Source organism: Parambassis ranga, chromosome 21, assembly GCF_900634625.1.
Source record: "Parambassis ranga chromosome 21, fParRan2.1, whole genome shotgun sequence".
Classification (NCBI taxonomy): Eukaryota; Metazoa; Chordata; class Actinopteri; family Ambassidae; genus Parambassis; species Parambassis ranga.
The window spans coordinates 16,578,288-16,599,417 of record NC_041041.1 but is presented as its reverse complement, the minus strand read 5'-3'; the positions used below and the strand labels follow the sequence as shown (position 1 = coordinate 16,599,417).

At 42.8% G+C, this 21,130-nt stretch overlaps 3 protein-coding genes across 6 annotated transcripts; 1 reads left to right on the top strand and 2 right to left on the bottom strand.

Annotated features, from left to right (window-relative positions):
- Positions 1 to 468: 468 nt before the first annotated feature.
- Positions 469 to 3,918, bottom strand: bcs1l (BCS1 ubiquinol-cytochrome c reductase complex chaperone). Of its 3 annotated transcripts, none has more exons than XM_028393713.1 (8): positions 3,770 to 3,914; positions 3,183 to 3,575; positions 2,919 to 3,058; positions 2,639 to 2,833; positions 2,436 to 2,499; positions 2,190 to 2,362; positions 1,440 to 1,557; positions 469 to 780 (listed from the first exon to the last, which is right to left on the bottom strand). In XM_028393713.1, the coding sequence occupies exons 2-8, from the start codon at positions 3,500 to 3,502 to the stop codon at positions 528 to 530; spliced, it is 1,263 nt and encodes a 420-aa protein (XP_028249514.1). In that variant the 5' UTR covers positions 3,503 to 3,575; positions 3,770 to 3,914; the 3' UTR covers positions 469 to 527. The 3 variants fall into 3 exon arrangements, with proteins under 3 accessions (XP_028249514.1, XP_028249515.1, XP_028249513.1); XM_028393714.1 differs by having other exon boundaries at positions 3,833 to 3,913; XM_028393712.1 differs by having other exon boundaries at positions 3,183 to 3,918.
- Positions 3,919 to 3,936: 18 nt separating this feature from the next.
- On the top strand, positions 3,937 to 11,695 carry znf142 (zinc finger protein 142). Of its 2 annotated transcripts, none has more exons than XM_028393710.1 (9): positions 3,937 to 4,029; positions 4,336 to 4,390; positions 4,649 to 5,137; positions 5,228 to 5,443; positions 6,112 to 6,936; positions 7,023 to 7,200; positions 7,489 to 10,246; positions 10,356 to 10,461; positions 10,543 to 11,695. In XM_028393710.1, exons 3-9 carry the CDS (start codon positions 4,654 to 4,656, stop codon positions 11,070 to 11,072), a joined length of 5,097 nt encoding a protein of 1,698 aa, XP_028249511.1. In that variant the 5' UTR covers positions 3,937 to 4,029; positions 4,336 to 4,390; positions 4,649 to 4,653; the 3' UTR covers positions 11,073 to 11,695. The 2 variants fall into 2 exon arrangements, with proteins under 2 accessions (XP_028249511.1, XP_028249512.1); XM_028393711.1 differs by lacking the exon at positions 3,937 to 4,029 and adding an exon at positions 4,145 to 4,241.
- Positions 11,696 to 11,857: 162 nt separating this feature from the next.
- On the bottom strand, positions 11,858 to 20,829 carry plcd4b (phospholipase C, delta 4b). Its single transcript, XM_028393603.1, has 17 exons — positions 20,812 to 20,829; positions 20,000 to 20,453; positions 17,981 to 18,031; positions 17,710 to 17,868; positions 16,932 to 17,160; positions 16,612 to 16,741; positions 16,204 to 16,435; positions 15,665 to 15,866; positions 15,425 to 15,569; positions 15,035 to 15,187; positions 14,157 to 14,321; positions 13,551 to 13,701; positions 13,335 to 13,451; positions 12,936 to 13,114; positions 12,728 to 12,860; positions 12,471 to 12,620; positions 11,858 to 12,323 (listed from the first exon to the last, which is right to left on the bottom strand). The coding sequence occupies exons 3-17, from the start codon at positions 17,997 to 17,999 to the stop codon at positions 12,232 to 12,234; spliced, it is 2,256 nt and encodes a 751-aa protein (XP_028249404.1). The 5' UTR covers positions 18,000 to 18,031; positions 20,000 to 20,453; positions 20,812 to 20,829; the 3' UTR covers positions 11,858 to 12,231.
- Positions 20,830 to 21,130: the final 301 nt, after the last annotated feature.

The window sequence follows — 21,130 nt, the reverse complement described above, 5'->3', positions numbered from 1 at the left end:
TAAACATTTCATCTCCACACTGTTATTGAGCTGCTCATGGATCACAATAAAATACCCCTTACAGTTTGTGACACCAATTACATTTTTCCATCCTTCCTGATTTGATTCCATGTGTGCACAAATTATGACACACAAGACCAGTACACACAGGTGTGGGTGTGAGATCCTGCTGTGGACCTGTCTCCCAGCACCCCCATCTCAATGTACAAAGTAGCCTGCAAAGTGTGAAGATCTCGCTCCCCGGGTTTCTAAGTCTCTAAGTGTGTTACAAAATTAACATTAAAGAATGAAGAACAAATCTCATAAACCATTGTACAGTTTATGGCAATCCAAGAGGTTAGATTATGAATTCCTTAAAAAATATTTTTTTTCATCCTTCCATCCATTTTCTATTAACCCGCTTATCCCGCAGTGCAGGGTCATGGGGGGCTATCAGGACCATGGACTGCACATGTAAAAACAATTTACTCGTGTTTACCATATTTCTCTTTATTCAGTCATCACTCTGCAAATCTGTCCGCATGCCGTCATCCTTTTATTTGGGCAACATTGTCTATAGATCCTGCAGGGTCCAATTTGTGCAGCAGAAAGTGTCCTTGCACCTGAGCAGCGCTAATCTCAGAGTGAGCAGCTAAAGCACGCTCTGCAAAACGCTCTCCTTCAGAGCGAGGCTCGTCTGGGTAGAACCTCCAGAACATCTGGGTGAGCTGCCAGTGGGTGCAGTGCCCGATGTACTGCTTCAGATCAACACGACCGGGTCGGATTAGTGCTGCGTCCAACCTGTGTGCAGAGCTTAGAGTCAATACTGGCAGTTAATTATCACCAAAGATACAATGTGCGCAACATTCAAGGCACTCAAATGTTACCTTGCAGTATTTTTGGGTTACTTATGGTGTGTTTACACTTTGAAACTTAAATCATTACATTTTACAACTTGGTTAAAGTGGTGATCTTTAATGCAGCAATCTCTGCATGAAAAGAGCTTATGTTTCAGTCTTCAAGTTATATGGATGTTTATGTTCACTAGTTTGCTGCAGTTTGAGGGCTGCAAAACCAAAACAAGGTTACAATGAAGATAAAAAGCTTCCATAGTATTGGTGGCATGACATAGCTCCTTCTATTTCTATTTCCTTTCATCACTATGAGTGACAGTGTTTTTATACTTTGATTTAAATTGCATGTCTTCCTCAAAGCTGCGCACAGTTAATAGATGTAACCAAAAAGCAGCTCAACCATTTTTTTATTAATAAACGGGCAGGTCAGTAATAGGTATTTTCTTTTTTCCAAAATGTGTGTGTGTAAAGACACAAATGTGTAGGACAATGCTCAGATTAGCAACATAAAAAGACAACATGTTGGATTATTCCTGTGCAATTACTTTTTCCTCTAATTTCGTGTGTGTGTGTGTGTGTGAGCAAGTTTTTGTCTTCCAACAGTACCTGTCAATAAAGTTAGTGGTCATAAAAACTATCCTGGCCTCAGATGAAGCCACTCCATCAAGAGCATTAAGCAGTCCACTGAAGGTCAGTCGCCCCATCCCCTGGTAGGCCAAAGGGTCTGAGGGGCAAACAGGACACAATGTTTAAAAAAGAGAAAATAAAAACAAGCAACGGTTTCTAATAGGGTTGGGCGGTATTAAAGTATTAAGGTATACCGGCGGGGCACACGGGTAGCGACGGTATCATTTTTAATACCGTCAATTAAAAAAAGCAATCCACTTATATAAAACATAAGGATCAAATATTAAATATATTTTATTTGGTGCCTTGTGTGGTTGAATCTTCCGTTTTACTTCAGTAGTATAATGTATTTTACTTTTGGAGACGTTTGATAAAGTTTATGAACACGATGTGACAGCGAGGAGAGGAGAGAGAGAGCGAGCGAGCTATAGTCGCACCCGTGACCGGGTCCCTCAGAAGAAAACTGTTGCGCTTCAGAGGACGAGCCAGATCTGAGATGGTGTTTAGTTTCTGAACGGTGTAGGCACAAGCCAACAGTTTGGTGCCGTCTGAGCCCACATTTATCATTTTAATTGTTTCCATTAGAAAAGGGGTGCACGGCGCACAGAGCGGTATTCACGTATACCGGGGTGAAATATGGAGGGCGTTTGACGGTATCAAAATTTGGATACCGCCCAACCCTAGTTTCTAACAATAAATGAAATCCCACCAATCCATTTCTCTACTCACTCTCTGTAGGAACCAGTTCACGGCTGACAAAAGCTGCATCTACATCCTCTAGGAGAATGATGCTCTGCTGCGGTGCCACGCTCAGGAGGTGGTTCAAACGGTCATCTGACAGTGTTCGGTCACTCAGGCTCATCAGACAGATGCTATAGCCCAAATCGCCAGCCAGAGCCGTGCTGAAATAGAGTGAGGTACAAAAGCGTTGATGAGGTTGCACACCAAACAGGGCATCAAAATAAGTACACTGACATGAAGCTGCTCTTTCCACATCCTGGGGGACCATAAAGCAGATATCCTCTTCGGTAAGGAATGCCTACACAGACAAAGAATCACTGTTAATCAGTTGGTGTATGCAGGTGATTCCAAAATGGTAACCATTTTTTATATGAAACATTTGTCATTTTACATTGGATGTAAATCCAATTCTGGAGTTTTGGTGTTCTAAATTTTACCTCTGTCTGTGTACCACTTTGGATTTCCAATGAAGTCCTTCACATCATCTACAATTCGCTCGCCAACACCTTTCTCCAGCACCACAGAGCTGAGGGGTCTACGTCGCCGTGGAAACCCAAAGGGCCTCCACTCCGCGCCCATGGCTGTGTACATTACCGTCCTTCCTTCTTCCTGCTTCAGGGCCAGTTCTCTTGCTTAAAAACATGATTGACAGCTTCTCTAAATGAGCATCTATCACATGTCAACACTATCAGTTTATACAGAACAGTAAATCTGTACCTTCTTGTAAGATGTTAAAGAAGATCCGCCTGTCTCTGCCTAAGGCAGTGAAGGTGACAGACTCCCATGGAGTTCCAGTATGCAGATCCACCATCTGCTTCTCTCTGGTTCTCTCCACCCTGATCCATTTCCTCCCATACCTATAGACCACAGTGATAGTCAGTATATATACCAATACAAACATATTTGTATACCTTTAAAAGTGACTGCACTGTTAGTCATAAAGATAAATGTACAACATTATATTTAGAATATATTGCTGACCAGATAATGTGGTTCCCAGGACTTGGGTGGAAGTCAAACTGAGTGTGAACCCGTCCACTCTCATGTGCTATGTAGGAGGTCTCCACGCTGAGGTGCTGAGTGTGCCTGGCATGCTTAGTGATCCAGCTCAGCAACCAGTGGTAGCTCTTGTCTCTACTGGGGACCTCCAGAGTGATCATATAGTGCCTGCGGAAGAAGATCATTCCCACCTGGGCACCTTTTCTGGCCAATGCTAACGCAGTCCCAACTCCGACCAGTCCAAAACCAGCCCCAAAGTAAGGGTTGTCCTTGAGGCCGTCCAGTAAGTCTGACATGGGCATGGTGGTGAATTCTGTACTCCTCCAGGGAATTCAGATTCTATGTCCTTGTTAAACACTTCATAGAGGTATACACCTATAAACGGAGTGAAAATTCATTTGCCGTCCAACGTGACAGACCAGTCAGTTTGTACATTTAAACATAAATCACTCCTCTTGGGTAAAAACCTTAAAATTAGCTGGTAATCGTGCAGTGTAAAGACAACTGGTACCAGCAAATGAAACGGTTATTAATGTTAAATAATAAACATTTCTCTGTCATCATCTTACCACCGCCCAAGACTTTACAATTTCCCGTATACACCCTTAATTCAAAAGTAGCATTTCAGCCACCTAAAATCCTCATGTGTGCAATGTATAGATGTAGCGCCGTAGCGACAGCGACCTCTGTTACACTTCCTGTGTTTGATGAAAACCATTCCGGCTACTTGCCGGTGCTCATGAAAATTCGTTCCCTTTTCAAGCTGTTTGTTACGCTTAACGTATTTTGCACACAATCTGCAATACGAGCTATTGGAAAACATATTTTGGTGGGTTATATATGGTTACGCATTTTAGTGTTAACGAACCGCTAAATTAATTGAAAACAGGAACTAAGCCCCGCAGCAAAAACAACAACAAGCTAACATACGTTAGCTCGGCTAGCCTCAATAACGTTGTTGTCAGAGCAGTGTGTTTACTTTATAATCTTTCTAAATAACAAGTGAGACTTTGACGACTATCGCCGATTGTAAATTTTGAAGTAGGGAAAAGTGATAGCCAATAAAGGCTGATTTGGGAGCTTTACGGGGCAGCCATACAGTTAAACTAATAAATGTTGATATTTTGTTTTTCAGATAGAAGGGACGGTGGAAAGTCGGGCAGTAGGTCTGACACCAAATTCTTTGTAAGGTAAGTAACGTCATTTATTTTCTGCAGTCGTACTAGCTGTGTTATTACATGCCATTATTATGTTATTATGGACTAGATTGTGATTAAGAAAAGGTTTATACTTAACAGGTCAAAAGGATCACTCATTTTAAGCCGTTTAGTTAAAACACATCAGCAGTAGCTTAAACTTGCGTGAATGGTTTCATCTATATATTGCACTTACACTAAAAATACATTGACATAAAGCATTAAATTTAAACACTGTGCTCTGATTTACAGACACGATGGAAATTCCCGACTATGGATGTGAAAAATGTGGAAAAAGTTTCTCAGACAGCAGCATGTTTGTCTTTCACCCCTGCTCAAACAGACAAACATCTCCATCCAGTAAAGGGCAACTGGTCAGTTATAAGTGTTCTCGGTGCAGTGAAGTCTTTTCCAAGCCTGCTGCCCTGAAACACCACTTTAAAAACAGCCACAGTGAGCACGAGTTGAAACGATTGTTCTCCTGCTCTGAACAAGGCTGCCAGTTCAGCAGTGCAGACCGCCAGGAATATCAAACACATCTGATGTCCTCGCATGGTCTGACTCTTATCCCTTGCAAATACCGGCTCTGTAAAGTGTCATGTCTCACACACGAGGAGATGGAAAGCCACTGGACAGGCCACATGCCCTTCGGCTGCTCTTACTGTCAGTTTGTCACACATAATGCACAAGATCTGGCTGCTCACCTTATGGAGCACAACCATCTGCCAAATTATGCTCCAGGTAAACAGAAACTAACATATAGAAATCTCATCTATTATTCAATTTAAACTAATGGGGTAAATATGTTGATTGTTCTACATATTTGTTTAGGGAATGACCCTGAGCCTCTGTCCATTTGCACTCCTGGAAGCCACCTACCACAGGTCAAAAAAAGGAAATCCAACCCAGCTTGTGAGCCGTCAACATCATCACAGAATGGTCATGAAGAAAAGCCTGAGAGCGAAGGGAATAATATGAAACGAGCAAGAAAGGCAGTCGAAAAAGACACACCTTCAGCAGAAGATCCTGAGCCAGTGCCATCCAAAGGTAGCTGCACTTACAGTAGTGTCTGATCACAAATTACTTAAGTAATAAGTATAAATTAACAATTTTCATTAATGTTGTACTAGAAACAACGCACCTTGGCAGCCACGTCTCTGTCAGTCTCCCCCTGGGGAGGTGGCTACATCTGTAGCTTACCACTGCCACTGTGTGAATGACGGTGGTGGTGTGAATGAATAATGCATCTCAATGTAAAAAGCGCTTTAAGTGCCCAGCAGAAAAGTGCAATATAAGACCAATGCATTATTATTATTATTATTATTGAGGGCCACAGATAGTGTCACAACATTGGGGCAATAGGGTAGGTTTTGATATGTGGATGACCTGGAGGACTGAGAATTTTCATCAACACGATATGTGGAAATGTTTACCACTGTAGATGGACTGGTTTGTTGTCCTACTGGTCATATTCTCAGGTTCCTGTGGCTCTATTGCAAAGTGCCAGTGTGCGCTGATGTGTTGTATGTTGTCTGGTCTCTATTTGGTGATGGTGACTGGACTTATCTGGGTTATTAGCTGAAAATGTTCTGCATAATCATTTAAAGAACTGAATAAAGGAGATCTCTATAACTCATCTTTTTCTACAATAGGCCACAAACGTATCAGTCATAAGATGCAATTTGTTTTTACAGAAAAATGTTTTTGTCTCATAGAGTACCTTGCAGAGGGATCAGAGCACATTTATCGGACCCACATCTGCCCCAAGTGTCGTCGCTGCTTCAAGATGCGCTCTCACCTGCAGGAGCACCTTCACCTACATTTCCCTAACCCCAGTCTCCAGTGTCCCACCTGCAAGCGATACTTCACCAGCAAGAGCAAGCTTCGCGTACATAGGCTGCGTGAAGCTGGGGAGAAGATACACCATTGCCACTTGTGTGACTACTCGGCCGTGGAGAGGAATGCAATCCGCCGTCACCTGTCGAGTATGCATGCTGATGAATCTCAGGATGGCATAAACAATCACAGCTATCTGTGTCCCACATGTGGAGAAAGGTTTCGCCAGAGCAGGGTGCTTAAGGCTCATATGAAGACACACAACATCCAGTTAGACAATCAGCCACTGGCCTGTTTCCAAGAGAGTTGTCCTTTTCAGAGTTCCTTGGGCAAAGATCTTATTAGACATGCTGCTGAAGTACACAGGATTAAAGCAGTAGAATGTCGTCATCATGCCTGTGGTGCTGTTTTTCAAAGCAAGAGAGAAATGGAGGATCATTACCGGACCCACCTCGCCTATCACTGCTCAGAGTGTGACTTTTCTTGCTCCAATAAAACTGTCTTCCTCCAGCACCAGCGGCTTGGTCACCCCGGCAATGAAAAGCTTTGCTGTGATTTTTGCTGCTTTATTACATTTAACCCTGTGGAGTTTGAGCAGCATATTGGACATCTGCACGCCAACGAGAAGATCCATAGCTGTTCTCAGTGCAGCTACGTGACCTCGCATAAGAGGGGATTGAAGCGACACATGCTGATGCACAGTGGTGAGTATATATTTATAGAGAGGGTCATATAACTGCTTAACAGTGTCCATAATCTTTTAACAAAACACCTCTTTATCTTTTTTAAGGCGAGAAACCTCACAAATGTAGCCTGTGTGACTTCAGGTGTCGAGATGAGTCCTACCTCTCCAAACATATGCTCACTCACTCAGACGACAAGAACTTCATGTGTGCTGAATGTGGATACGTCACTAAATGGAAGCACTATCTTAATGTCCACATGAGGAAACATGCTGGAGACCTCAGGTAGACACTAGTTCTCATATTGTGGATTGGTTGACACAGGGTACAAATCATGGTGCACAGGGACTACCTCCAAGACAGTAGGGGGGAAATCGATGGGATGTGTTCTTTTGTTACTGTAAATGGAAGATATCGTTTAACTTTTAAGTTTAAACTAATTGATCTAAACCCTCCCCCAAAGACAAGGGTCATGGAAATGTATTTTTGTACATTTGCGTGTGATTATTTGTCACTTTAAAAATAGCTCTCCTGTTAAAAAGACTGGCAAACTTCCTCTCTCTCTTGTCCTAGGTACGCCTGTGATCAGTGTCCATATCGCTGTCACCGCATGGACCAGCTGAACAGCCACAAATTACGACATCAGGACAAATCACTCATGTGTGAGATCTGTGCTTATGCATGCAAGCGCAAATATGAGCTTCGCAATCACATGCTGGCCAAACATTCTGGACAAGAGAAACCAGCAGCTGTGTATAAGTGCAAATACTGTACATACACCACCTCCTACCGACAAGCACTTCAAAACCATGAGAACTGTAAACACACCAAGCTGAAAGAGTTTCGCTGTGCTCTTTGCTTCTATGCGTCGTTCAGCAGCATCAGCCTCTTTCTTCACAAGAGGAAAGCCCATGGGTATGTACCAGGAGACAAAGCGTGGCTGGAGAACTACGCTGCAAAGGAAAAAGAGAGGAAATCAACTGAAATCATGCAGGATTTTTACATTAAGCCTTCAGTCGATGAGGAGCAGATTTGTGAAGGGCTTCCAGCATCTATACCTCCTCTGCCTGACTTGGCAGATCACAGTTCTAGCAAAGAAACTGCAGCTGCTTCACAACTTGTAGATTGTGTGGATGCTTTAGATGTTGCTTCTCAAGAGATTGTTGACGAAGGCCTTTCGAATCCTCCTCCATCTATCAACAGTCCTGAGGAGTACTGTACTCTTGTTTTAACTACACTTTCAGCCACCGATTATCAAACCCCGTCTTTAACAAATGAGCAGGAAAAAGATGCCACCACTTTCAACTGCAATAAACTGCCTGAAATGTCACAAGAAAATGCAAGCATCTCTACAAGTTCATCATCAGAAGATGATGCAGGAATGCCAGAGTGTGAACAAAGTGACTTGGATAATACAATAATACCGGAGACATCTGAGGTGGAAAATAATTCCACTTATTCAGTTGAACAGAATCAGGAAGTACAATCAGAGGTTCACCTGAAAGCTATGAAGAAGCATGACAAGGACCAAGCAGAAGCCATGGTTTTAGAAGGACGGGTGCAAATGCTTGTGGTGCCAACTAAAGAAGTTTATCACTGTGACAAATGTTCATATGTAACCAGTAAGGAGACAGCTTTGAAGCACCACAGCCAGGCTGTGTGCTATAGCAGGACGACAGGACACGTTTGCCAGGCCTGTGGTGCCCATTTTAAACAGAGGCGTGGGCTTGATAACCATCTTAAAAAGCAGTGCCCGACACTTCCACGGAAAACAAGGACATTTGTGAGAAACCTAAAGGACTCTACTGTAGGTCAGGAAGGATCCAAACATATGGATGGAGGAACATGGTGTGATCAGATGGAGCATCTAGTCTCACGACATGAAATTTCCTCGGATCCAGAATTTCATCAGCAAGAAAAGGACGTTTGCTCTTCTAATCAGCAAAGCAGAACTCAGACTGATATCATGCTAGTAAAAAAAACTGACAAAAGTGACAACCAGGAAAAAAACTACAATAAAAAAGATGGGAAATTCAAATGCAAGCTGTGTAGTTTTTCATCAGTCAAACTTCCAACAGTTCAACGGCACCTCTCAACCTGCAGAAAACTCTTTAAGGAAAAAAAGAATCAGGTTATGTCAGGAGCGGATGAAGAGGATGGTAATGGCTCAGTCCAAAATAAAGTCCAGGAGGAGCAGGATGATGAACACCCTGCAGAATTTTCTAAGAAGGCCCAAATCTTTGGCTGCCCAAGCTGTGCCTTTAAATGCAGTCAGAAAAGAGCATTAGACAGCCATAAAAAGAAAGGCTGCATGAAGGCAGGTGAAGTCCAGTGCACCTTGTGTTCATTTGTAGCCAAATCTAAAATGTCTTTAACCCACCACGTCCTGTATGTTCACAACAAAAAAACGTTTGGTGCTGCTAAACATCTGCATTGCCAGCATTGTACTTTTAGCTGCAAACAACAACGCCGCATGGCACGTCATGTGGCACTTAAACACAAAGGTACACAGCCACACCGATGTCGTTTCTGCCCTTTTAGCACCACAAGGCGTTATCGCCTAGAAGAGCATGAGTCCCTGCACACAGGAGTTGGGCGTCACAGCTGCGACATTTGCGACAAGACCTTTGGAGCTGTCACCAAACTGCGTCAGCATAAGACGCGCATTCATGACAAACAGCCCACTCACTTCTGCTCCCTGTGTGACTTCAGTGGCTACACACTTGATGACGTGAGACGCCACAAGCTCAGATGCCACACAGGGGAGCTGCAGCACATTTGCACCCATTGTGATGCTCAATTTAGTTCAGAGGTTGCTTTAAGGAACCACTGCAAACGTGTGCACCAGCTCCAGACCTGCTTCTCATGCAAGCAGTGCGACTACACATGTAGCAGCGATGTCACTCTTAAGTCACACCAACTGAGCAAGCACTCCCAAGTGAAGTGCACCACATGCCAGGAGTCTTTTGAGACTAAGGAAAGCCTTGAGATTCATCAGAGATGCCACATGGCACATCAGTGTCAGCTGTGCCCCTTCGCTACCAGAACAAAGCCTTTGTTAGCTCAGCATCTCCTGAGCCAACATGAGAAAGGAGCTCCAGAGGACAAGCCTCTAAAGTGCAGCATTTGTGAGTTTGCTTGTTGCCATCAACTAGTGTTGGAGCAGCACCTCCGTTCACATGGGAGCAAGCGCTTATACAAATGCACAGACTGCAAGTATTCAACCCGGAACAAGCAGAAGATTACATGGCACATACGCATACACACAGGAGAGAAGCCTTACAGCTGTGAGCAGTGCAGTTACACCTGTACTGATCCGTCAAGGTTGAAGGTAAGCTTTTTAAGCTAGCCTTTTGTGTGAGTTTGTCTGCAAATCACGTTTAATGGTTTTAAGTGGAAAACAGTGAAAACTGCTAAACTAAAATTTTTGTTATTCATAGCTTCATATGAGGGTCCACCAAGTTGAGAAGAAGTACCTTTGTCCAGAATGTGGTTACAAATGCAAGTGGGCAACTCAACTGAAGTACCATATGACCAAGCACACAGGTACTAGCAAGATATTAATGTTGATCATCAGAATACCTGTATGTTTCAAGAACTATAATTTGGTCAATATGTCTTCTGCAGGTGAGAAGCCGTATGCCTGTGATGAGTGTGACTACCGCACCAACAGAGCAGATGCTCTCCGTGCACACCGGGACACACAGCACTGCGACCTGCGCCCTTATGTCTGCGAGAAATGTGGCAAAGCCTTCAAGACTAGTTTCATACTGAAGACCCACCAGCGGCAACACAGCGACGATCGGCCATACACATGCGGCCTGTGCCAAAAGGCCTTCCGGTGGCCAGCCGGTCTCAGACATCACTACCTGTCTCACACTAAACAGCAGCCTTTCTCCTGTCGCCACTGCTCCTACAGGGCCAAACAGAAGTTCCAGGTGGTCAAACATCTGCAAAGGCACCACCCAGAGGTGTCAGTGGAGCACGGCGTGGTCAGAGACTCTGATGCTGGTAGTCTCACCCTGAAGGAGGCTTTGCAGGGGAGTCTGGATCAGACAACAGTGGAGGAGGCAGCCAATGAGCTTCTTCCTCTGGTCACTGAGGTAGAGGAAGTAGCTGAAGAGGTGCTGAGACAGAATTCTGAAGACACAGAATAGAGATGGTGACATAGGCCAACCACAATAAAACTAATACAGCACACTAAACAGTTTATGTGTGACAGTTGTAGTGCATTCTGCAGGAAACGTGATGGGGGATGCTTAGATATAACTCTTCCTTGTTGTGTTTTGTGCAGAACACATCTGGTAATCTCATCTATATACATTTGCTAATGTTGTAAATGCAGATGCATGATAAGCTACTGATATAACAATAACCATATAAGCACATACTGTATTTGCACCTAAATATAGAGAAATTCTCTTCTTTATTTAATATATCAAGATGGGTAATTAATAGAATGTGATTGTGGCTTTTTTCAGTGACCAATTCTGAGGTATTGGATTATAACATATAACATATGGATTATAACAACCTGGCTTTTATTTCTGTCTCTTGAAAATCCCCACACTCCAGAGATACTTTATATTTGAATGTGTGTGCAAGAGGATTACTCACTATCAATATGTCTGTCTGCAAGTTTAAATTTTGATGACATATTGACGATGTGCCAATATTATTGGGATAAAATGTCACCTGTTGTTTTAATGTCGTGGCTGATTGCTGCATCTGTCATCTTTTTATATCTGACCAGTTAATTCTGCAAAATGTATGTACATATAGAGAGAATGTAAGGTGTAAATATGTGTGTGCTGTTAAAAATAAATGTGCATTTATATTTAATATTGACAAAAAAATGAACATGTGAGACAGGATGGTATGGGAATACATTTTACAAATTTTACTCACCATTCAGAAAATGTGTTGCAATCATTCACAGGCCTATATACACATTCATTTACATTCTCCACAATATAACCTTGTAAGAAACATTTGTAAATAGAAATGATCCATCATGCAGGAATTTGACTTCACTATAGTGTAATCAAAAACCTTGACTACTTTATATTTCTAAATCTAAAATACTGATATTTAGCAATGTTTCCATTCCATTAAAAAATAATATTAAGACATTCTGGACAAGCAGCATTCCTTTATGTCATTCTTTGTGAGGTTTTACAGGAGAAAATACAAGCAAACATGAACATATAATGCTGAAAATCCTACATGACATGTTAACTGCTGACTGAGATAGAGCGTCTAAAAATCAGATTTAAGTACATGCTGTTCATAATCTTCTGGACAGATGTGACTTCTTTATGTGAGCTCTGAAATGTTGATGTTAACAAAGAGTGAGGACGGAGGGATGGCCGTTCCATCTTTAGACAGCAGATGTATGTGACGGTATCCTGGATGGAAGAAGATCACAGATAAGATTTCAGAATCAGAATCAGAATCAGAATCAGAAATACTTTATTGATCCCCGGGGGGAAATTGTTTAAATTCCTGCCTTTCTATCCCCGCTCCTCCTCCTGTGCTCTGTGAGCTTGACTCACCTGCTTGGATGCACGTTAGGGGAAGAGTGAACTGTCCAATGAAGTCGTTTCTGGAAGCCTTGTCATAGTCCTCCACCACAAAGCGAACCAGGGCCAGCTCAGGAGTGTGGATGACAAAATTTAGAGTTTCATTCCACACTGGATTAAAACCTGCAGGGAGATGGCAGTGAATAAATATAACAAACAAGGATGTGACAGTGTGAACACATTTTTCAAACCATGGCTCTGGTGGCAAAAACGATTAGAAAACTTTTTACCATTGTTGTTAATGTGACTGGTCTCATCCTTTGCTTGGTCAGGTGGTACTCCATAGATCTCCACTCTGACCAGTGGGTCAACTATTGAACCTTCCTTCTGATTAACCTTCGGCAGCTGTTGGCCACTGATCACCTGATAAATAGACATATTGCGCACATGTTATTTAGATTTGTGCTCATTTTGTATAGCCCTGTTTTACTCATGCACCTGTATAGATAAGCGCAGTGGTTTGTAGCCTTGCCGCTCCTCAGGTTTCTCTGGGCTGAACTGAGTGTTGCCATCTCTCATGAAGTCAGGCTTGAGGACATAGCCGCAGCAGCCATTCTGCCTGAACAACCCGTCATTCAGATCCATTTCCAGACCAGCTGTCTGGAAGTTCAGAGCCACTGTGGGGAAAGAGACAGACAGGTAAACAATGCAATTAGCTGTGGATCTCTGCACCACAGTGTTCCCCTGACTCAGAATATATTAAACTATCAAAGATAAGTGTCTTTCCTCTATCCTCAAAACAGCCTCATTCAGCATCCATCTATAGTGGATGGCAATACATTAGTGATTTTACATGCAGTATATTGTGTAACCAGCAGAGGGCAGCCTCCTCCTTGCCTATCTGGCAGCCCACATTCCACATCTCCTGTGGATTATAGTTGGAGGAGTCTGTCCTGAGGCCACTGGGGTAGATCCTGCTCAGCTGCTGTGTGTTGTACTGCACAAACTCCGTCCCTGAAAAGAACACATGCATAAAGACAACTGCTGCTTCACCCACAACTCAGACAGACAATACAATCAGATATGCATGTGGAACCATCATGTTCACGGTACCTGCTTCCTTTGCGAGCTTCTTGGCCTTGGATTCAGAGAATGAGGACATCTCATAGAATTTAGCGTGAGAGCGAGCATGCTCAAAGCCGTGAAAGTGCACGCTCTTGCAGTAAACCACCAAGTCTGACAGCTCCCTTGACAGTTTGGACTTCTGCAACAGAGGCCCATAAACACAGTTAGTAAAAAATTGAAATCCTATTCCCATCACATTAAGCATCCAGGGAGAATAACAGTGAATAATAGAGTTAATCCTGTGATGACGTCCTGGCCATTTGTTTACTGTTTAAAGGAAGGTTTATTTATTCATAGCGCATAAATGCATGTAGATATTGTCACACTTACCTATGAAATCGTAGGAAACTGTCTCTCCTCAGAGTGTTTGTCCTATATCTGTCTTTAAAACATCTCCTTCCTGTTTCTCTACACTTATCTCCCTTCTCTTACTTCAGTCTCGCCTCACAGTCTCTCCTGTCTCGGCCCAGCTTCCTGTCTCTCTTTACTATCAAGCACCATTCACACCATTGTCGTGCTTCACCATCTCCTCTGATATTGTTCTCTCTCTGCTTTCATGTGGTAAACTGTGGAAGGGCCGCCAGGAGAATCTACCTTATCGGTGTGGTTCCCAGCCTGTGGATCTTCGGTTGAAAGGCTCTCAGGATCATCGTTGCTCATTTCTTCTTCATCACTACCTTCATCTGTCAAGGTTTCATCCAGACACTCTTCTAGACCACCAATTTTCTTGGCTTTCAGCAAGATTTTCCCCTTCAGTTCCTGTAATGGACAGCCATGAGGTCAACACGTCTATGTATGATATCCAAGTTAGAAGCAGTGGTAACCTCTGGCATCTGCTGTAGGCAGACAGTTCAGCAAGGTGTTCCATCTCATTCCACTTTGCTGTCTCCTAACTAAATGTAGCAATGCACTACTTTTTAATTGGCTAAATCATCTGGGGAATTCCTCCCAGCATTTATCTGCCATTACTTCAGTTAGCATTGATTGTCCTAAGTGTTTTTTTTAATGGAGAAGAGTTTGGAAGTTTACTAGTGCTTTTAGGACCAGTGTACGATACACATCATGGCACCCATTGACCATTAATCTTTAAAATGTCTATGAATTGTTAATGACACCAAGGTTTCCTTCTGAGTCCATCAGAAAACTTTACATTTCTGTGGATTAAAAGGAACAAACTCACAAACAACAAAAGTTTCATAAAGCTTGAAAAGTGAAGTATTGACTTTAAAGATGTGCTCACTATTTTGCAATGTTTTGGCAAAGTGTCATCATAAGATGATGGGTGATAACAGAACAATTATCTCCCCATAACCCCATCCAACATGTTTTCCTCCATCAAAAAAAGTCAGGTCAATATTTAAAACCAATGTCTATATCACAGTTTATTTGTAATTTTGTGCAAGCTTCATAACTGAAAGAAGCAGTCCATGGGTGCTTCCCCCCAGCAAACTTAGAACAGAGTTCAATCTGACCTGAGGAGATGGGAGCTGCTGTGGGACCTGTCCATCCAACAAGGTGGTCTGCAGCATGTCACCCAAGACCTGTTTTAGGTGTTGGGCCATTACTGTCTGCTGCTCCACACCACAGTGATTCTCAAGGGACAGGATGACCGGGAAGTCTGACGTCTGTCAAACAGGACACAAAAGCATAAGCATCCCCATGATTCTTAGCTAAGACTGAAGAATGAAAGTTGGAGGTGGAGACACGTAAGAAATTCCTGGTTGTTTTCAATTGGTTTTTAATGGGGAATATTTCTACTGTTTTAACACAAATCATGTAAGAGTGCTGTCCACAGATTAGTGCTTATTCTGACAGCGCGTGATAACGTGTGTGTGTTTTGGGTGAAGCACAGTCATGCTCACCTTGAATGCGTACTCCTTGACTGTTGAAATAACGTCTTTGAAGAGGATTTTTGAGGTCAAGGTGTGACCATGATACACAACAGGCTCCCCATCACTACCATCCCAGCAGTCCACCTCAACGCAGCGGCAGCCTCTCTTCAGAGCCCTGCAAACAAACAAACACACACACACTCAAAAGACAGCAGTTATCGTTGCTGTGTTATTTTGTGTGCCATGTCATTGTAATGAAGTTCAGCTCACTGAATGTATGCCTCCAAGCTGCTTTGTCCACGCAGCTGGTCCTCCAGGAGGTATGTGTTGTGTGAAGAGGAGATGAAGTAGTGGCTGAGTGGCTGGCTCATGTCCTGGTGAAGCTTCTGGTACTCAGGTTTGAATATGGAGCCCTCCTGGGAGCACAGGTACACCTGGAAACCATCCAAGGACATGGCGCCTTGTTTCATAGCTGCCCAGAGATTACAATACAGGTTGAGTCATAACTACAGAATAATCCAGGGGCAGTGCTAATCAGTGCTATTATAATGAAGAAATAGAATGAATTGTGGCCATGTTGGGGACAAGCAGTGCTAGGGGACTAGATGCACAGAGACAGAAAGTATCAACAACATACTGATAAAAAATTAAGTGACCCTGCTCTTATTCGTAGTAATTCTGTTACAAGAACAAGAATATTCGTGATTATTTTATATGGCAGTTGTGCAATATCCCATCACATTTTAAGGGTCTCCAAAAGCTGTGCCCAAAGAAAACAGGACCTAAAGATGCACTTCTTCATTTGTTACCTGTCTCTGATGGTTCATAGCAGTCAATCAGCTCCTGGGCATGCTGGACACTCTGCTCTCCTTCGTATTGCTCTGTCTGCAGGAAATTTTGCAGCTCCTCCAACATCAACCTCTCTCCATCTCCTGAATAGTCCTGGAACACCTTCCAGACTTCATCCCGCTGAGTCAGCATCTTGTAGAAGTGGACAAATTGCTCAATTTCCAAGGAACCGCTCTCTGATTTGTCCGCCATCTGTGGAAATAAAGAACATGCTTTGTTACTGTTGTAAACCCCTCTGCAGCAGCCATGTGTCCACCACCAGTAACATGTCATGCTGTGTGCTAGAGCTCACGCTTTTAGAGGTAAACACTCAATGTTTAAAGGTAACAGCAATGTCCTTTAAATCCTTTAAAAGAGGTCAAACTTACTGTGAAGAGATGCAGAGCGTGTTCTTCATTCATATCTACGTTCATCATCTTCAGCAGCTTCTTCACTTCTTTGAAATTCATCTTTCCATCTTTGTTTTTGTCAGCTTTCTGAAACCAGTCCCAGACCCACCTAAGAAGTTGTTGAGGGCAACTCTGAAGTTCATTTTTTGATTCAAAACCATGATTTTAAGAATCACAGGGGGAAGTGCTTTACAAAATCAGTCTACTCTTTGTTTAGAGACGTGGATGAGTTAGTATCTGCCAACACAAGAACAAACACTCATCCCAGCAAGCCACATCTATGTGGAGTCAAAGGATACTGGTCAAGCCTCTCCTTCTCATCCATTGTTTGAGCTCTGTGAATCAGCTTGCGCACTCCTTGGATCCAAGCCTGGGCCTCCTCCAGGGAATCAGCCACGAGGTCCAAGTTGCCTTGGCGACCATGGAACACCAAGGTAAAGCAGAGGTCAGCCGGGAACTCCTCAGCGAGGCTCAGCAGGACCTCCGACTGATGGCCCTCCCGCACTGCCTCCACCTCTGTCACTGAAACTAAGACGAGTGCAATTATGTTAAATACATTAATTCAGTGTATGAAGATTTAATTATATGATACATTTTGTATGACAATGACTAGTGTCCTCTTAAAAACTCTGAGATGCAGCAAAAAGGTCTCAGACTGTGCATGTTGCAGGAACGTGATGTGCATGGTTATTTATTGGAAGAAGTGCTCTAAGTCAGCATGTGTGCAGCAGCTACCGAAGGATGGCATTTACTGCCAAGGCATTCTAGAGAAATCAATACTTACTGCTCTTTAATCTAATTGGCTCAAGCTGTGGGCATGGCTGCATTATGTGATTAGATTGGTGAGGGGCCTTGTAGTGCTTTGGGTATTCTTCTGTGTGTTGTATCTGTATGTACAACTGTAATTTTAGACTTTTTAAAAACTGATTTAAGAAAATAAATAAAATAAATCACATGTAGCATTTCACTGATCCTAAGAAACTAACATTCAGTATAACATGGCTTGCTTATTCAGAGGCTGTTCAATGTTAATAAACCAATACAATCATATATGTGGGTTTGAGTACTTGTACTCACAGGTTGAGTGGCCTTTTCCCGCCCATCTGGACTTGTACCAGATTGTCAGTCCATCCTCCAAAAGCCGGAAATGTCGCTGCTTCTTCCAGGAACGGGATTTGACTTTCCTCAGAGTCGACCCTGCCATCATCACCTTAATATCTGGATCATCTTGGATACCTGCACAAAGGTAATGAGGATCTCAAGTCCAATTAGAGCATGAGATTATTAAACTGTTGTAAAATCTTTGCAGTCTTTCCATCTTTTGTGTGAGTGAATAACATTTACTCACGCGAGCATTCGGGATCCATTTTTATTCTTGACACATGCCAGTGGAAATGTGCTGTAAAACAGACACATATGTCAGTTGTTCAAGATACTTCTCCCAGAATCCAATCTAAATACATTTTGTAGAGGCTCTGTATTTACTAGGCCACTTCATAAATCAACTATTTACTGACCACAGTGTAATATATATATGTATCTATTTTCAGAAGGGTTTCTTTGATTTATTTAGTTGCACAAATTCATGCTAGTCTCTTTGGTTCAGTAAGAGAACTGTGCATTGTTTTAGGATGGATTTCCCTGCTGATCCAGTGTTGGGAAACATCTGGTAGACATAGATGAGTTATACAGCTCATGTTACATGCATATGCAGTTTAACTCTTGAAGTAATTACAGAGAAAGTTTTGCAATATTGATGTTCATTTATGTTCAATTCCAAGTCAGCACAGTTTTTAAGCCCACAGGTATGTATTTGAACTCATCCACAGCAACACCTGACATGACATGTCAGACCTCTTCTCCAAGAGGAGCTCCATGGTCACCGGTTTAATAGCGGATCCCTTTCTAGAGGTATCCGACTTCCACAAAGAAGGGATCTGTATGCTGGACTGAGTGTTTAAATATAGAGGAAGGGACTAGCTGAAAATGTTCTCCAAAAACAAAACAAAATACAAAAAAAACCATGTGTCATGTTTTCAAGATTTAAGGATCAGGATTTAAATCTTGTTAGATTCATATCATCAATCTTAACTCTGTCATTAGCGGGAAGTACAGCAGCTACTGCAGCCTGTGCATGCATCAGAAACCAGGACACATCCTGATATGTTTCATCTTCCTGTGATTTTATTAAAGTCCCTCCAAGACAATGATTTAAAAAAATGCTCCGAATGAAAAACATGCAAAAATATTAATGGCACAGACGTTCATTTAGAGCTCCGATGTCTGAAGTTTTATTAAGCCAATGAAATATATTTAAGTTTTGTCCAATGCGTTGATTTTTGTCCAAATGGCTGCAAAACTAAAGATAAAAGCAAATATTAACATGGCAACACAGTGTAAACCGTGAGGAGAATCTGGCCGTGTGTCATTTTGAACTGCTATCTCTGTTCTCCACTGATAAATGTGGATCAAACGCTTCCTTAGAGGAAAGGTTTCCTCAAGTCGGTATAGTTGTATTTCTGTGTAACAGCTATCGTTTCCTCTCATTGTCCTCTGAAACAACAAGATCATATCTTCTGCTATGTTCCTCTGTGCCAGCAAGTTCATGAGAGTTCTCACCACAGTATGACTGGCGTGATGCACGGAATGCATTCACAGTTGCTTAACAGTTCAATATCTCCCTCCTACTGAGACAGATGCTTCTTTTCCACAGTGATTTGCTCCATAAACCAAAGCTTTGTGCTCTCACTGCAGAGCCACGTTTTTATTTTCCATCCAGCCTTTACTGTCGAGTTGGTTAACACACCCTCCTCCAGACTCCAAGTCCAGACTTTTAAGCTGCTGTTAGGTCACATGATGTTTTATTTTGAGGGCCTTGAGTCACGCAAGGCCACTTCATTAGGGAGATCGCTGACCACACACACAGGCACACAAACAGACAGGGACATGACTCAGGAGGATGTCTCTGGCAGAATGGAAATAGAGAATGAAGAGCGCTGTCATTACAACCAATAGCTTCTGACTTTCAGTGTGTGCAAACTTTTGAGTATAAAGCCCTTGAATGCATCACAGGAACGGTCCAAACCCACAGTGTGGCTGATATTTATCCATGACCGCCTTTTTCCTGCACACAGTTATGTGAAGAATTCCACAAACAAGTGAACAGGCAGCAGCAGTTCTATAAATCCATATGACTGCAAAACATAGTGGGGGAGGGAGGGTGATGCACATTAAATTAGAATCAGGCAGAAACGTGAGATGTAAAAGCATCACTTCAGCAAAGTCCGCATGCAACTGCAGCTAAAAAAAGACTCATTAAGAGAGGACAATTTGGCATTTATTATAACAGAAAGAACAAGATACTTACCAAAAGTACAGAAATTACTGGGTATCTTAGAAGTCAGACCTCCAGAGGGGGGTGAGGAAGCTCTCAGAGGGAGTGGTGAGGGTCCTGAGAGGGGAGTGCGAGATCCAGACTCAAGGAGAGTCCTGGGACTGTTAGCTAAACTGAGGGCCTTTAAATGACTGGGAGTGTCCAAAGGGAACTCTGGCCCAGCCTCTCCTCTTCTCTCTCCAATTTGAGAAACCTGATTCCCCGATCACTGCTCTGCTCCACTCCTCATCCTGATTCACTACACTGCCCTCCTCACCAGCCTTCCCTCCTGATCTGCTACTCCCTCCTCCTCCTGCTTCTCACTCTGACATCCATACCCCTTTACTGCATCTGGTCACTCCCCTCAGCCAGCTTCGCCTCAGCCTGTCTGTCCTTCACTCTCCTCCTACCGGTGACTGTGGATCCTCTGCAGGACTCTCTGTCAGCACTAATAACACAATTGTGAAAAAAGAGAAGGAGAAGTCCAATGAGAAATACATACTGCGCAAAACAAACTCTTTCTGTGGTTAACAATACTTGTTGAGAATGTGACTGTTTTCCTGTTAAAACAAAGGCTCTGGTGGTAATTTAACATTCCAACAGACTGAGAAAACACTGATAAAGGACTATGTCACACAACCTGGCAGAATGCCACCTACTGCAAAGCCTCGATTGGCACAGTTATGATGCAGTTTTAACTACGTTGTCCACTCTACTGTAACAGTATATTTCTCCAATGGACAGTGAAGCTAACCTCTGTATCACAAATAGCAACATAATAATTGGAAACAGCACTTTCTACATACCTAGTCCAGCTAAAGCACTCCATTTGCTACCTGGCCCAAGCCTATAATGACGTCTGCTACTGCAGCTCTTTTTCTCATAAACTGTAAACAGACAAAAACATACAGCACACCACACTTAGGAACACCTCCCAGGAGGATCACATTTGCTCACAAATGGAAGCGCCGGTGTTTTAGTGATGCAAGATGTCCATCTGAAATCACTGAAGATAATGGAACCTGCAGAATGTGTGCAACAATCTGATAATGTACCAGTAAAAGGTGCATTAGTGAAGTCTGTGAGGCTGTTAGACAGAGTACTCAGGTGAGTCATGGAGTCAGT